The sequence below is a fragment of the Erigeron canadensis genome, chromosome 4, assembly GCF_010389155.1.
Source record: "Erigeron canadensis isolate Cc75 chromosome 4, C_canadensis_v1, whole genome shotgun sequence".
Classification (NCBI taxonomy): Eukaryota; Viridiplantae; Streptophyta; class Magnoliopsida; order Asterales; family Asteraceae; genus Erigeron; species Erigeron canadensis.
Window position 1 is genome coordinate 23867928 of NC_057764.1, and position 17050 is coordinate 23884977.

General features: G+C 28.2%; 1 protein-coding gene and 1 long non-coding RNA gene across 3 annotated transcripts; both read left to right on the forward strand.

Moving 5' to 3' along the window:
- Nucleotides 1–515: 515 nt before the first annotated feature.
- Nucleotides 516–16647, forward strand: LOC122595454 (serine carboxypeptidase-like 13). 2 transcript variants are annotated; one of them, XM_043767817.1, is made up of 14 exons: nucleotides 516–718; nucleotides 860–1008; nucleotides 4342–4415; nucleotides 4519–4641; nucleotides 9224–9326; nucleotides 9408–9445; nucleotides 11377–11478; nucleotides 11603–11689; nucleotides 12409–12483; nucleotides 14050–14121; nucleotides 14204–14352; nucleotides 14455–14568; nucleotides 15353–15407; nucleotides 16378–16647. In XM_043767817.1, the coding sequence occupies exons 1-14, from the start codon at nucleotides 585–587 to the stop codon at nucleotides 16480–16482; spliced, it is 1380 nt and encodes a 459-aa protein (XP_043623752.1). In that variant the 5' UTR covers nucleotides 516–584; the 3' UTR covers nucleotides 16483–16647. The 2 variants fall into 2 exon arrangements, with proteins under 2 accessions (XP_043623752.1, XP_043623753.1); XM_043767818.1 differs by lacking the exon at nucleotides 4519–4641.
- Nucleotides 7836–8882, forward strand: LOC122595455. The gene is made up of 2 exons (XR_006323219.1): nucleotides 7836–7874; nucleotides 8213–8882. It is a non-coding gene; the product is annotated as an uncharacterized LOC122595455 (long non-coding RNA).
- Nucleotides 16648–17050: the final 403 nt, after the last annotated feature.

Here is a 17050-nt window from a genome sequence, read left to right on the forward strand (position 1 = left end):
TGTTATTGTTATTTTTTATTCTCTTAATTTATTTTGTTTTTAATTAATGTAGGTTGATAATGACTTCTTATTCTACAAAAGGTTTTATTCTTTTAAATTTATTTTGCTTGCATTTACATCTTTCTTTTTAAAATTTAGAATATAACATATATTTCGTTATTTATTGTTAGATGAAAAGAACACAAAGTTGGTTCATGTTAAAGATTTGAACCCAATACATGTTAATCGTCATCTAACACATGTTATTTTTTTTATTCCATTAATTTGATATATATATATATATATTAAAACTATCTGTCTATCAGACGGGGCTGAAAACTAATATATTATATATGTGGTATGAATAGGCGTATTATTAAGCATAATATTTGGTATATATATTATTTTTTTATTAAAAATTGTAAGGGAAAAAAACTTAAAGGGAGTTCAATACTTCAATTTTATATAACAAATTGTTTATAAACATGTAAAACGTGTAGTCCTGTACTATAATAATATGATATAATAAGTTCATATAACTAGCTTCCATTCATGTAGTCCATCCAAAAATCTACGAATAGATAAACAAACACGTGGTAGATCTAATGGACTCCAAGCTCAAAACTTTGCTTTATTTTTTAGTAATCATTATCATTCAATCTTACATTTCTCATTCCAAATCAATAATTAAAGGACTTCCAGGATATCCAGGTGATCTTCCTTTCAAATTTGAAACCGGGTACGTATTGCATTTCAATTCTCAATGCAACTTGATCATGTTAAACATGTATGCATATAAATTTACTAATAATGCATTATTGATATATTCTTTTAATTAATTAATTACTTAATTATATATGTTATATATGTTGTGTTGAAGATATATTGGCGTAGGGATAAAAGAAGAGGTGCAATTGTTCTACTACTTTTTTGAGTCAACAAGAAATCCAACACAAGACCCGCTCATATTCTACATTCCTGGCGGTCCGGGGGGTTCCGCTTTAGTAACCATCTTTCACGAGAATATAGGTATTTTATTTCGGATTAACTATGGCTAATTAAATTTTTAGTAGGAACCAGTTACGTTTTTGTATATTGTGTGATAGTAACTTGTTAAAATTCCCAAACAAACCTCAACCACTAGTTGATGCAAGAACTTGATTGTGTAATACAATAATATATATATATATATATGGGTTTTGTTAAACTGAACTTGATTGTGTAATACAATAATATATATATATATATATATATATGGGTTTTGTTAAACGAAACATTAAAGACATTAAATATTTATAAGCTTACCAAAAATTTTTACATAAAAATACAATTTTTTTTTATGCACAACCTTAAAGGACATAACATGAAACCCCATCTTGGAAACCCATTATCAAATTTGAATCTTAAATATGCTGTCCATTCAATTAACATGAAACTCCATTAAGGTCGTAAATTTCTTGCTTCCAATGCTATATCCGACTTTGAGGATTGTATATATATATATCAAAGTCATGTATATATATATATTACCCTTATTTTGAGGACCCATTTTTTTTATAAGAACCTTAAGAACTCTTAAATTATATATTGGATCACATGTTTTTTTGGTTCATTCACATGTGAAATGTTATAAAAATATGTTACAAAAGAATTTTATTTTAAAACCTTATATATACCTGTTTGATCATATGTGAACGAATATATGGACATATTAATTCACAAGTTTACAAAAGGCTATTTTAAAAGTTTTTTTAAAAAAGTTCTTTTAATTTAAAAAAGTTCTTCTGATGTAAAGCCTATTGTTTTACAAAAAAAACATGTATCCGATACATAATTTAAGGGTTCTAATAGTTCTCACAAAAAAATGGTTCTCAAAATAAGGAAAGTTTATATATATATATAATAGGTTTTAGGTAAAATAAAATAAATATTAAAGTAAAACAAATAAAACAATAGGCTTTACATCAGTAGAAATCACTATGCATCATAAATATCATTGTACATCAATTATTTCGTGAATCTTCGTGCATCAATTTAACTATAATCTAATGGTCAAGATCTTATCTTATTTGTTTTTTACTTTAATTAATAGCTGTTTTACAACCTAACCCCTATATATATATAATATAGGGTTGAGTATTGTAAAACAAGTATTAAAGTAAAACAAATAGGACAGGATCTTGACCCTTAAAGCATGGTTAAATTGATGCACGAAGATTCACGAAACAATTGATGCACGATGATTTTCATGATGCACAGTGATTTTCAGTGAATAGAAACCTATTATTTTATCTGTATTAATTTAATACTTGTTTTATTTTACCTAAAACCTATATATATAATTTCTTAATCCATGCATGGCGAAGTCATCGCCGGAGAGATCGGAAGGAGATAAGTTAGTCTTATGTAAGGTGTGCCTCGCGGGTTTTATTACAATAAGAGGTGTATGAAGTTGTCTTTATTACAATATAATTGACGTTGTCTCCTATAGGGGGACACAGCACGTAGCGCTACACTGTTCGTCTTCCACAGTTCCACCATTAAATCGGGTTATAGAGGTGAAAACGACGAATAACAATAATATTTAATATTAAGATTATTCACCTCTAAAAATATAAAGTTTTACAAAATAATTATATATAAAAGTACGAAATTACCTTTAGTAAACAACTTTTATGAAAAAGATTATTAAAAATTACCAAATTTGCCCTTAATAAATTAATTTACACTCTAAACTCGTATCTTGTTAATTTACATTCTAAATCATTATATTATAAAATATTTCCATTATTATCTTTACATCAACTTACATCATTCGACACCAATTGTCAATGTCATCACTACCCGTCACAACACCACTAAACCGTCGCCACTGTTATCGCTACTGCATTATGCGGACACCATGCTCGTATGTATTGTATTTTTTTATATATCCATGTGATCAAGCTATATTAGGCAATGGATGTGGGTTAGAGCATGAGTTAAATAATATAGGTTTGACAATGAGGTTAATTAGTATTATCGAATCCTTATATTTCGGTTTCCATTTGTAATTTTCATCTTTTTGGTTTTGTTCACCCCTAGTTTATATGATGTTTCCAACTTGGTAAACATGGATGATGTTTAATTTACAAAATAAGGTGTCAACCGGTCATTCATTACATGTTTTGTACTAAATAACAAGTTACATACTCATAATAAACACTTTTGTAGTTGAATAAACATCCAGGTACAAAATGGTGACATTTTGAGATGGTTAACCTAATTTATAGATAAGTAGATAAAAGTATATAATCTTATACTTGTATATAAAATGTTAGACTAAAGTTAAAAACCACAAAAATTATGTGATAAAAATAAGAAACTCTAAAAGTATACAATCTTTTAAAAAAATAAGTTAAAAAAAAAAGAAGACGAAATTGATGATGTCAGCATGATTAAAAGAATAAAAAACTACGACACGCAAACCCGTACTTTTAGTTTTAATATATATAGTAATATATAATAAAAGACAATTGACTTAACATCAATCGACCAATTACAACCTTCAATTTCTCATAATCAATTAAATCAGCATATGTGTAAATTAGTTTACAATTTTTGGTTTCTCATCACCAATTTACACTTTTACCCAATTTATTACTAATTGTAATCAAGCTAATCGTAATGTTATTGTTATTAGTAATTGAAATTAGATTATAGTTAGGATAATCATTGTTGTAATTAGTAATTAGAATCAAATTATATTTAGGATACAGATTCTTTTTCTTCTACATAAACTAAACCCTACAATTAAAATCACAACACACAGAATCATTAAATACCCCACAAACCGGTCAACTGCTACTTTTATGGGAAATGATATTGCTACAACGAAAATTAAATATCTACAACAATACCTGCATTATTCAGTTGTATTCTGCACATTATAATTTATACGTTTGTTGTAAGTGGCTAAATTTTGTTGTATGAATATCATTTCCCTACTTTTATTGTTCTTAACAACTATCACTAATAAAAATAAAATTATTTTTTTGTAAAACTTCAATGAAAATTCGATCAATCGTGTAATCAAAGTTAAGATATTGCTTATCTGGAAAAGTTTGTATAAAAGAAACTTTGTTGCATTATCTAGCCTTGATTTAATTTAGTATTCAGTATTTACATTTGAATAAAATTTAACATTGAGTATTTACATTTGAATATCTCAATTTTTTCTTAAGTATATTTTTACATTTAATGTATAAGTTTTTTATATTTTATGTTGTAAAACCCGTATATTTAATACGGGTGTTAAATCTAGTATCAATTACTAAAATAATATATTCATTTTCCATAATAAATTTATTTTAATGTCTGTAGGTCCATTTAACATAACTTGGGATATTGGTGTAGATAATACGAACTTGAAATTAAATCCAAATGCATGGAATCAGGTTTACACACTCCAACCAATTACTCTCAATACAAAGTATTTTAATTTGCAAACTAACTTGATAAATATACTTTTATTGTCGTATCGTTGTTGTATTTTTGTAGATGGCCAATATAATATTTCTTGATATACCTGCCGGAACCGGTTTTTCGTATGCTAAAAGCAACGAAGGATGGATTAGCAGCGATAGTATTCTAGCAACCCAAGCTATTGAGTTTCTTAAAAAGGTTACAGTAAAACAAAAATCATCTTAAATTTTTGATCCAACAACAGTTGGTAAATAGTTTGTTACCATCCATCCAATCTTTAGTTAGGAACCTTTAATATCATACTATCTATATCTATATTATACTATATTGAAAATTATATTATGAGAGGAATTGCCTATAAAATGTCTTTAATAATTAAATTACACTATCAGTCCTTTATTTTTTAAAATATATATATATATATTAACCTTTTATATAAATTACTTTACGTCCTTTGTTTACACCACTAGATGCTGTCTCTATCATCAACAATCGCCTCCACCACCATATCGTCGCCGCTATGACCACTGCCGCATTGCGCGGGTACCGTGCTAGTTTATATATATATTATTCCTATATGGTAGCTATAGATATGATTGAATCATAAAGAAATTTCAATATACCTCATACATGATTTGTGATTATGAAATAAATTGTGCTTAAAGTAATCGATGAGTGAAGCTAGATTATAATAAGCAGTAATAATAAATATAATATATGTTTAGTTAAAATTTTAAATTTACCTTAAATTTTTAGAACCATATCAAAATTAGACTTTTAAGCAAAGTGGATGATGACAAATAGTCTTGTGATTTAGGATCGTACACTTAAATTTTTTAAGTCTCCATGTTAATAACTTATTATAATTAATATAAATAATAGGATTTGAAGAATTTAAAAAGAAAAAGAAACGATTTATTAATGAGAAAACGATAAATCAAATAAGGTTATAATATCTTTTGTATTAATAGTCAAGGGTTAGAGTTTAGTTCTAAGTCTAATAGGTAAATTGAATTTATATACAAATAAAAAAGCAAATTTAATAAAATTAATTAATTAAAAGGACACGTGTTGATCAAGGATTCGCCACGTGTCGTTTCAAGAACATGTCAATCCTGTTTTAGTTTATTAGTAGATAGGAATGAGAGAATATGCGGCTGTTAGATTTCTAAGCTTGGGAAAACACCTCTCACATCTTAATATTTTACTACATAAAAAACATGGGGGTCCAATCATTTATCCATTATACAATAAATATTAAAATGTTAATATGTACGAGGTTCCATACCTAAGTTTGAGTATCTAATAACCATACATTCACTTTTCTCATATATATAAATATATAATATACTAGCACGGTACTCGCGAAGTGCAACAGTGGTCCGACAGTGTGGTGGTGAGGGCAACTGTTTGTAGAGGCGACATCGAGTGGTGTAGATAATTGATATAAAAGTAATTAATGTAAAAAGTTAATAGAGATATTTTTAAAAATTAAGGATTGATGTTGTAATTTTAACATTAATGTTAAGTGGAGTAATGTATGTGAAAATATTTTAAAGAGTGCTAGGTGAAATTATTACATAACTTTTCAATACTTTTAAAAATAAATAGTTGTTTTTTTTATTAGATAATATATAGCTATCTTTACTTTTTTATAAAAGAGCTAATTACTTGGGGAGTACCTCAACTTTGACACTTTTGTTTTTTTGAGGCCCCTACAAAAAAAATGCTATTAAAGGGCATGGAAACGGCTAAAGTTACTTTTGTGGGACCGCGATTTTACGTGTCCAGTAATCAGCCAGTGTTTCCATTATTTTTAATACACGTGTATCTTATAATTATTATTATACAAATTATATAAAATAAATAATTAGCTTGATAACCACCCTCCAACTACCACCACCGTCCCTTAAATCTTTTATCTACACCACAAAAACCCTAAAAATCCCCCCTTTATATCTATATCTATACCGATCTATATATCATTTACAAATCTTCTGTAGTGTCTCGAGATTCAACAACCTAGAAAACCGTAATCTAACAATATCTAAAGCTTAACGAATCAAACACAAATCAAATCTTCAAAATAACAATCCCAAACAAATATGGTGGTGGCTGAAGATGATGGTGGCCAGAGATTCTATGGTGGTGGTAACAGTGGTTTTAATGTGGCGATAGTGGTGCTTGAATTTACCCATGGTGGCCGGAGATTTTTGTTATATATATATATATATATATGCATAGAGAGAAGTTATTGTGAGAACCAATAAATTATCGAGAACTGCGAAAATTATTTTGGACCAATCATTGCTTTTCAATTTACAAAAAATAATTTTAAATTCAAAGGGTATTTCAGTCTACATGTTTTTAACCTATATATTATGATTTAATTGGAGCGTTTTTTTTGCTACCTCCTTATTCATAGAAACCACATGCATTTGGAATTTGTTTTTTACGATCTTTTGTTTGTCACATTTCGTCATAATTATATGTAAGTTCTTATCAATTTATGAACACATAAACGTTAATTAATTAAATAAATAATAAAAACTAAATATAAATAAGATTAGAAAATTATTCTTTTATATGTGCATAACACGTGATAATTATATATTCAGGTTATGAAAGATTAGATGAGAAAAATAATTAATTCACATGTGCACACTTCATATACTCAAGATGATTTTTTTTTTCAAAAAAAGAAAATATATGTTTACATGAGCGCATGTGTACACATCAAAAATTTTGAAAGTGGTGGACACGATAAAATCACATGTGGACACGATAAAATCACATATGTATACATCTAAAAATCACATGTGAACATGCTAAAATCACACAAATTTATATTTGCACACAATATAATTTTTCATTTATACGTGAAATTGTACACATATATAAATACTATAATTATTTCATGTTTCTTCCTTGTAAACCAATTTCATCTTAGTATTTCACAAATTTCTAGTAATAAGTCATTAGCAATAAACAATAATCATCTTAACGGATTTTTTTGACATGCTAAAAAGATATATAAACAACTACTAGTATTATAATAATTATAATTTAATAATATTGGATAGACATAGACTAGTAAGGGAAAATAGAAAATTCATGCATTACGAAATCGATATACACTGATCTAGATGAATTATCAAATAATTTGAGGTTTGAATAAAAGGATAAGAAAAAAAAAATTGTTACGAGTAACTAGGAGAATGAAACACTAAATTAAAATGTCAGCTAGATTCATGTTTTTTTCATAATAAATTAGATGACAGTTAAGTTGCTTTATGAATTTAAGTAATATTACTAAACTATCCCTCTATCATTATAAGCTGAAATCTAATTCTCCTTTTAAATTAAATGACAGTTATGTTTTTCTCCAACTTGCCACAACTTTTTCTATCCGTTGATCAATAAAACAAAAGGTCTAGATCATTCTCGTAGTTCTCGACTTTTTTTATGGTTCTCGAATTATCTTTTTACTATATATATTGGGAAGGGAATATGAGGCTGTTAGGCACTTAAGTTGGGTAAAAAAAATCTTAAATACCTTTTTTTAAACCATAAAAATCATGGGGGCAAATATTTATTCAAAATATTAAAATATTGGTATGTGAGGGGTTTTCACCCAAGTTGGGTGCATAACAGCTCATACTCACTTTTCTATATGTGTGTATGTATACATAAACGCATAAATATCAAAATAATGTAGGATAGATTTTGATATGCAATTCAATCAAAGATTTCTGTTCAATTCGTTCAGAGAATTGATGCGGCAGTTGGATGGAATTTGATAAGCAAGCTAAATCTTTGATGATGAATATATTGTGATGAACTGATGATGATGGAGGGTGGTGGATTAGACACGTCGACCTTTTGCCCCCATTGTTTATTCCCCTTCATAGACATTTAATTTCATGATACTTTAGGGTAAATCAATGAACTAGAACGATTGCAATAAAGACTTTGGTGTAGTGGATTTGAGTTGAGGCCAATTGGGTAGGTGGAATTTTTGGTACCCGGTTACTTCAAATCTATATTCATTAGTTCCGATTTGAGTTTTGTGAATGAATTAGTGGATTTAGGAAAAAAAAAGCGTTGATTCAAGTAGTCATAAGCAACAAATTGTGACGGAAACGTTGGCGGAATCAAGGACTTTCACCAAGTGTTGTCGGAAAATTTGTTGCCGGAGAAGATGATATTGCCAGGAAAATGGTGTTAGGCTTACGTGGCTGTACACATCATTAATTTCATCTTTTTTATTAATCTAAAAATAAATAAAAATTAAAAAATGATTGGCTACTTGTACGGAGCCTACAAAAGTAACTTCCGTTTCCATGCCTTTAATAGCATTTTTTTTTGTTAAAGTCTCACAAAAACAAAAGTGTCAAAATTGAAGTACTTTATAAACAATTAGCCCTTTATAAAACTAACTTATGCTTTTCTCAAAATGAACCCTTCTACCTAATATAACCCTTTCTCATTACTACTACACCTAGTTCTTAAAGTAATGTTTCAAAAATACCTTTAATGAAATAATTATTAAAAGTTAAAATCTATCTCTCAACTCTTAAATAACTATATTACTCTCATTTAAATCAATTACATTTATATCAATAACCTACACTAATCATCGTCAATCATTACCCCATCGCTTTGTGCGAATTCTCCTCTAGTTTTATGTGATTAGTTTGGATGTGTGGCACACTTACTTTCATCCGAATATTGCTTGCAATGGTAAGCTTATTTGTGTTTTATATAATATTATGAACAGTTTCTTATAGGCCATCCTAAATTTGTGAAGAGTCCATTATATATAGCGGGAATTTCTTACATTGGTATTGTCGTTCCAAAAGTCACTCTAGAACTATACGAAGGTATTTGTATCCAAATTGAGCTATTTTCCGTTTTCTTGCATGAAGGACTTGTGATCTTTTGAACAATTCATATTTTTATAGGTAATGAACGTGGTGATCGCCCAACATTAAATATTCAAGTAAGCAATCAAATTCTATAAATAACTACTGTATTTCATTATGGTCTGCGTATTAGTATGGCAATAAAAAATGAGTTAGATTACTAATTAAAATCTTTGGTTCATAGCTTTGGTCTCCAAAAATATGAATTTAACTTCAAAATACTGGACACGTCACAATATTGGACACCTTATTTGAAAGGGATTATTACCTGTGAATGTAACAAACTATGACAAAATGTCTACGTTATGTAAAGATCTTGTAAAATGTCTATATAATATAATGAACTTTCAAATCCTAGTTATTGAATGTAATCGGATATATGTAGCAACCATATAAGCTGCCACGTGGAACTTTTTTATTGCTCAGATACATTCAATAATCGAGATTTGAAAGTTGATTACATAACATAGACATTTTACAAGATCTTTATATAATTTAGACATTTTGTCATAGTTAGTTACATTCACAGGTAATAATCCCTATTTGAAATCCTTCTTCATTGCTGGACTTCAAAAACCCATTTTCTTTCACTCCCTTATATACTAAAACCCATGATGTTTCCTACTCCATTTGATTGTGAAAAATATTTTATATTTTTTCATTTTTGAGTTTTTAAAAAAATGAGAGGTGTTTTCTATATCTTGAAAAAAAAATTTAAAAATATGTTATAATTAAGAAAATGTTTTTTTTATTTACCATTTTAGAAAGCTTCAATACATGTCAGAGAGAGGGGACGAAGAAGAGGGAGATGGAAAATGAATATGACAAATAAAAAACAAGAAAAAAATGTTTTCAAGTTTTTCATTAAAAATGAAAAACATTGTTTTCTGGTTTTTTAAGAAAAAATTTAGCTAACTATGATTAGAACGCATTTTATTTTTTCTTGGAAAAGAAAAATAAAAATGTTTTCCGTAACCAAACGCACCGTGTTTGGTACAATTGAATGGGAAGGGAGGAAAGATATTGAAAAAGATTTCTCTTATCTGGTTACATTGTTACAATGAAGAATGAGAAAGAGAATGATGAAGCGAGAATCAATTCCATTCATCTATTCTCTATAAATTGTAGAGAATGAATGATAATGAAAATTTTATTTTATTTTTGTTTTAATGATGTTATATGTAATTTAATTATTATTTAAAATTTTATATATTTCTTTAATAATTCTCTGTTTGTAAAAAAAAAACGGAATTTATTCTCTTTCTTAATACTTATTTTCTTTTTCACCATTTTCATTCTCCATCCATTACATTTTCATTCTTTTTAATTTTCTCGTACTAAATACCCCGTAGGGTGTTTAGTAAGACAGAATTATAAAGAAAGAAAATGGAGTGAAAATAGAAATGATAGGAAAGGCATTGAATATTTGGAAAGAATAAAAGTTTCATGGTTTGATACGAACAACAAATTAATATATAAGAGAATTATAAAAAATAAACAAATTAATACGAGTGTAAAATAATAATTTAACAAATATCCGGGTAGATTGAAGAGATATATTTAGAGTTCAATCCTGTATATAGACATAACAATGAAGATAAGGAAAAAAAAATAACAAAATCATAATATATACATGAAACGATGAAATATGAATTAATTTAATCAATTTTGTAACATTGATAAAAATATATATAATTTAAAAATATGTATAAAAATACTTATTAAATAATATGATAAGGATTAAAAAAAATATAGTAAATTAAGTAATGTAATTTATTGTTATGATGATGTCATAAATTTATTTAGTTGAGAAAGATATAATTTTTAAAAATGATTTTGAAGTTGCCATGTAAGATATTTTGGTAAAATGATGATGTAATCACAATCTTGTTTTATTTAATATAGAGATACTAGGATTATATGCATTTCTCATTTGGTAAGTGTCTAATAAAATGAAAACCCTTAAAGTATACTAGGAAGCTTTATAATATAATATGTGAAAATGCAGGGGTACATTCTTATCAGTCCATTAACTCATAAGTTTCATGACTTCAATTCGAGGATTGAATATGCACATCGTATGGCACTCATATCAGATCATATATACAAGGTACTTTATAATTAGTATGATAAGTAGATAAATTTATTTGGACTATAAACAACAACTATATATATGTATGATAGTTTTCTTTTATTCATTTATTCATTTATTCATTTATTTATCTATTTTGCAGTCAGCAATAGCACATTGCCAAGGTAATTATGTTAATCTTGATTCGGCCGACTTTTTCTGTGCACATAGTCTTAAAAGTTATGAAGAGGTGAGAATTTTGAGCACAAGTAATGAATTAATACATATGTCAACAATTAATATTTGAGAAAAGTGAATATAAGTTTGTCCAACATTTAAGTTTAAGTGTGAAACCCCTTATATACAAATTTTTTTAAGGGTGGTACTAGAGATACACCGTACACTGTTCATAGAAACACTACCAAATGTGCCGTTTTATGTAAAACGCTCCGTTGGTTACCACATGTTACATTAAATGTCGCGTTTGGCCGGTGCGTAGATAATTGATTGCAGAGTGGAATTACACGTGGTCTGACACACGTGTCAGTCATTCCCCTATTTTAGGTACCCGTTTTACATAAAACGCTACGTATTAGATTAAACGGTACCTAAAACGGGGGAATGATTACCACGTGTGTCAGACTAAGTGTAATTCTTCTTATAGCTTTTACTATCTATACACCGGCCATGCGTGACGTTTTATATAAAACGGGGCGATAAACGCAACGTTTTACATAAAACGGGCCGTTTCGTTGGTGTTTGCTTCAAACAGTTGATGTGTGTTGATAGCCGCTCTTTTTTTTTAATATTTCTAGATTAATGAATAAATGCTTGAGCTCCATGAATTTTATGGATTTAAAAAACAATATATGAGTTTTTCACACCTAAACTTAAATACCTAACAACCTTATATTCTCATCCTCTTTAATATTTCATGTCATGATATGTGAATTTCAAATTAAATTGCAGTGCACAAGTCATATTAGTTTCAGTAACATTTTGGAACCATTTTGTGATGAAAATGATCCCGCTCAAGACTGTGATGTAATCATCTCTCTTTCCCTCTCTACCATTCTTTGTCATTGTGTGGTATAACTAATTTATAATTCACAATACTATTATTAAATTCAACATTGTTGATTCCACCAAAACTTGGAAGATAATGTGAAGAAATTAATATGCTTCATATTAGTCTAAAATCCTTTTAAAATTATATGAATGTGTCAAGTGGATTCTATTTAGTCTTTTTCCTAATCTTATTTATTGATTTTTGTATATATCAGTGTCATATGAATCAAGAGAATTTTTAAGCTAATTTATTAAGAGTTTTGTTAATGAAAGCCCTTAAGGCTGTCAGTATTAACTAATTTGATGCATTAAAATTTGTACTTTGTCTTACGAAAATTCAAGGAGACGATTATTGATATATAAAGTACTACTTTGTATGCATATAATAATCTGTTAATGACAACCCTTAGGGCTGTCATTCTCATTTTTCATTTATTAAAATGGTTAATTATTATCCTTTGTCTCTAGTATGACTGTATGAGACTAAGCCACTAGTTCGAAAAGGATAAATCTAGATAGCATACACATTTTGTCATATAACCTGATATATGAGTGTAAATCGAGTTTATATCACATATGTCGCCAGCGTTCTTCCTGAGCCAGGATCGAACTGTTCATGAGATTCATAGTTGCTTCAGTCGCCGGCTCCCCTGTCATCAGCTATTTATGTTCAAAAAACATTATGTAGTCATGTACTTTTAGTGTGTGAGTAAAAATATATATTCATTAAATAAGAAATATCGCTTTTCTATGTATAATATATATATATATATATATATAAATAATTATTATATTTAAGTGCTTTACAACACATTAATCCGTCAAAATAAAGAAAATCACGTTTTTTGTTTTGTGCGTCCGTCTTAGATGCGTATTCATTAAAATAGATGCACAAAATAAAAAGCATGATTTTCTCGATTTTGACGGATCAATATATTGTTACACTTAAATAGTGATAATTAGTTCTACACTATGTTAGTTTATGGATTTTTAATGCATTAAAATGATGTTTTTAAGTGTTCGATCTCATTATGTTCGGATCATTTTATGGATGTATTGGATTGACAACCTACACATACATTAAAATCAAATGAGAACACACTTAAAATACAATGGTGTAAAAAGATTTTTAAAAAAAATTTGATTAAACAAACGAATTTATATCAATTTTGGTAATTTTTGAGTAGTTTTTTCTTCCATGATTCTAAATAACTATCATGTCCTCTATATATTCTCACATGTTTGAACTTTAAGATGAGATGTAGTGATGTACATAAAATCCACCCTACATACACACATATATACTCTTGTCTCAAACATGCATCATGGCATTCGAAAGAATTGAAGTAAAATAATTAATTAACATCTTACTCTACTATTTTTTTTCTGCTTAATTTTATTATCTAATATGGATGCAGTTGCATAAGAGTTTTCCCTAGTGATGATATATTTGTTGCATAAGAGTTTTCCCTAGTGATGATATATTTATTGAATTATTTCTAAGCTTGCTAGTACTAACTATAGTGTTTTTAATATTTTTAGATTGATGTTAAGAAGACTTTGACTAAATGGGCAAACTCTGCAGTTGTACAACAAACTCTAAATATTCGTAAAGTATGTGATTACACTATTGTCTTGAAGATATGATCAATGAAAGTAACGTGCATCTTATCTTTTTCTGAAATAATCTTTTCAGGGAACAATTGAAAAATGGGAGTCGAGGAACAATACTATTCATTATAGACTAGGAAAGAATGACACCTTTTGTTATTCTTATGATATTTTTAGTAGCTTTTTATATCATAAGAAACTATCGTATAAAAAATGCCAAGCTTTGATCATAAGGTGATGAAAGTATTTTAACCGTTCTTTCCAAACTCTATCAAAAATTTCCTTGCAAATTGCATTACATATGGACATAAAATAAATTTAATCTATGGATGGCAGTGGCGACCATGATATGACATTTCCATATGTTGGAGTGGAGCAATGGATATCTTCCCTTGATCTCCCGGTTGAAGTCCCATGGAAACCGTTCTTTGTTGATGGTCAAGTGGGAGGGTGAGATATGCTTAATTCTCTTTTTCTTTTTATTTTTGTTTGATTATTATAAAACAAGTAAAGTAAAACAAATAATATAAGATCATGACCCTTAGATAGTGATAAAACTGATGCATAAATATTCATGAAACACAAGTATTATAATGATGTACGAAGATTTTCATGATACACGATGACTTTCAGAGAAACCTATTGTTTTAGTTGTTTTACTTTAATACTTGTTTTATTTTACTTAAAATCTATATATTTATATTTTTTATAATGGAGGAGCCTCTTCTTTATTTTCTCAAATTACAACTACAATGTATCAAAAATACATATCAATCTTTATTGTATGTATTTATCTCTTATAGATATACCATGATTACCCTTGCTACAACGTACCTAAACATCAAAGTATATCGCAGTTATCAACTGTCGGTTTTTCAAAAATATCATTGCAACGCGTGGATACCCATCTATAATATATATATATCAACTGTCGGTTTTTTAAAAGTACCATCACAACGCGTGATTAACATCAAGGTATCTCAAGTTTTTAAGGGTCACTTCAACGATGTTATTATTGATTTTGGTCAAAATCGTCTTAAATACTTCCACTTTAACATGTTAACCAAATCAGCTCGTCATCATTAGCTAATAAATTTAGCTTAATCTAGAATTTTAAATAAATAACAAAAAACTAATAGTCAGCTTTACTTTTTGATGGAATCATTTTTAGCTCTTTCATATTTTACTTCTGATGAAACTTGTTATAACTTTGTTAAGTTTATTCAACTTGCAGATATGAAATGAAATATGCACGGAGTGAATATTCATTAACTTTCGCTACTGTTAAAGTAAGAAACAACCTATACCACTTTTTAGTTATGTTATATGAGAGAAAGTATCTGCGCGTTGTGGCGGTGAGATGGTGAAGGTGATAGGTCATAGAGTGTTATAAGTCTTAGGAGGTGATATGTCATAGAGTGTGATAGTCAAATGACTTAGCCGTACGGACTCTGTCCTCGGATTTAAAAATTCGTCAAAAGTATATTGAATGACATCTCTAATGAAAGAGCATGAAATTTTAAGAACACTCATGCATATAACTTTTATAATTTATCGATATACGGTTTTTGAGATAAAAGATTTTGAATAAACTAGAGAAATAAAATGATTTATGGAGGAGAGAGAAAATTAAGTGGTTGAGATTATTTGAGGCAAAAGAGAAAAATGAGTGATTGGGATTTTTTCTAAGAGTATTTTAGGGTATATAGATGTATTGTACAATATGCATTAGTAAGTGTAGAAAGTTGAAACTTAAAACCTTATTTGCTTTATAATATAGTATAGAAGTATAGAGGGTTGTAATCATTTGAAAACTAAAATTTTCACTAAAACTAAAAAACTAGCCAAAACATACTGTGATTTGAATTTAACACAATATGTTTTTAATTATTTTAAAAAAAAAACATTGTCGTAAAGTCATATCACAGTGTGTTTGAACAATTTTCTGATTTTCACGCACTATCAAAAACACAATGTGATTTAAAACTTAACACAATGTGTTTTTAGATTACACAATAAAACCACATTGTGTTTTTAAGAAACACAATTAAAACACATTGTGTTAAATTGAGATCCCTGTATGTTTTGGTTAGTTTTATAGTTTTCACATAAATTTTAGTTTTCAAATGGATAATTATTTTGTTTGTAATAGCTTTGAATGTATAAATTTAACAAAGTATCTCGCTCATGGGAGCGAATTCACATCATTAACCAATTATGTATATTCTTGGGCATGACTCATATAGTTATATCTCACAGGGTGCAGGGCATGCAGTTCCACAATACAAGCCAAAAGAAAGTATTGTATTGACACAGAAATGGCTTTCCTCACAAACTTATTCAAGCGATGATTGTACAGAATAACTTAATTTGGCCTTTAATTAGGATGTCATCCATTATGAAAACTATGCAATATTATTTTTTTCCCCTATATATGTAAGGATTAATTGGATCCATAAAGAATGACATATATGTCACTGAATATGAATGTGTTTACTTAAGTAATCGATCATAATAATGTTGTGATGACATAGTATTGTTTTGAATATAAATGAGCTTTGGATCTAATTAAGCTCACATACATACAACACATAAATTCCGTTGATTCAGGAATATTGCATTACGCAGGTTGGTACCATGTCACCAGAACCCTCCCCTGAACTGTGACATTTTGATTACTGGGTTTGATTTCCTTGACAAATGTCGTAGGCAAAGCAATTTGCTGTGTAGAGTGATAGCTTACACATGAGGAAAAACAATAAAAGTTATTAACAATGATCACTAATAATAATAATAATAATAATAATAATAATAAGATTTGAATAAAAGAGGCGTACGGTTTTAAGCCATGATTGAAGATGAAAAACACAGAAAACAATATTGAACATTTTTGATGATTTATATAGGGGTTGGAAAGGTTTAGACTGATTAG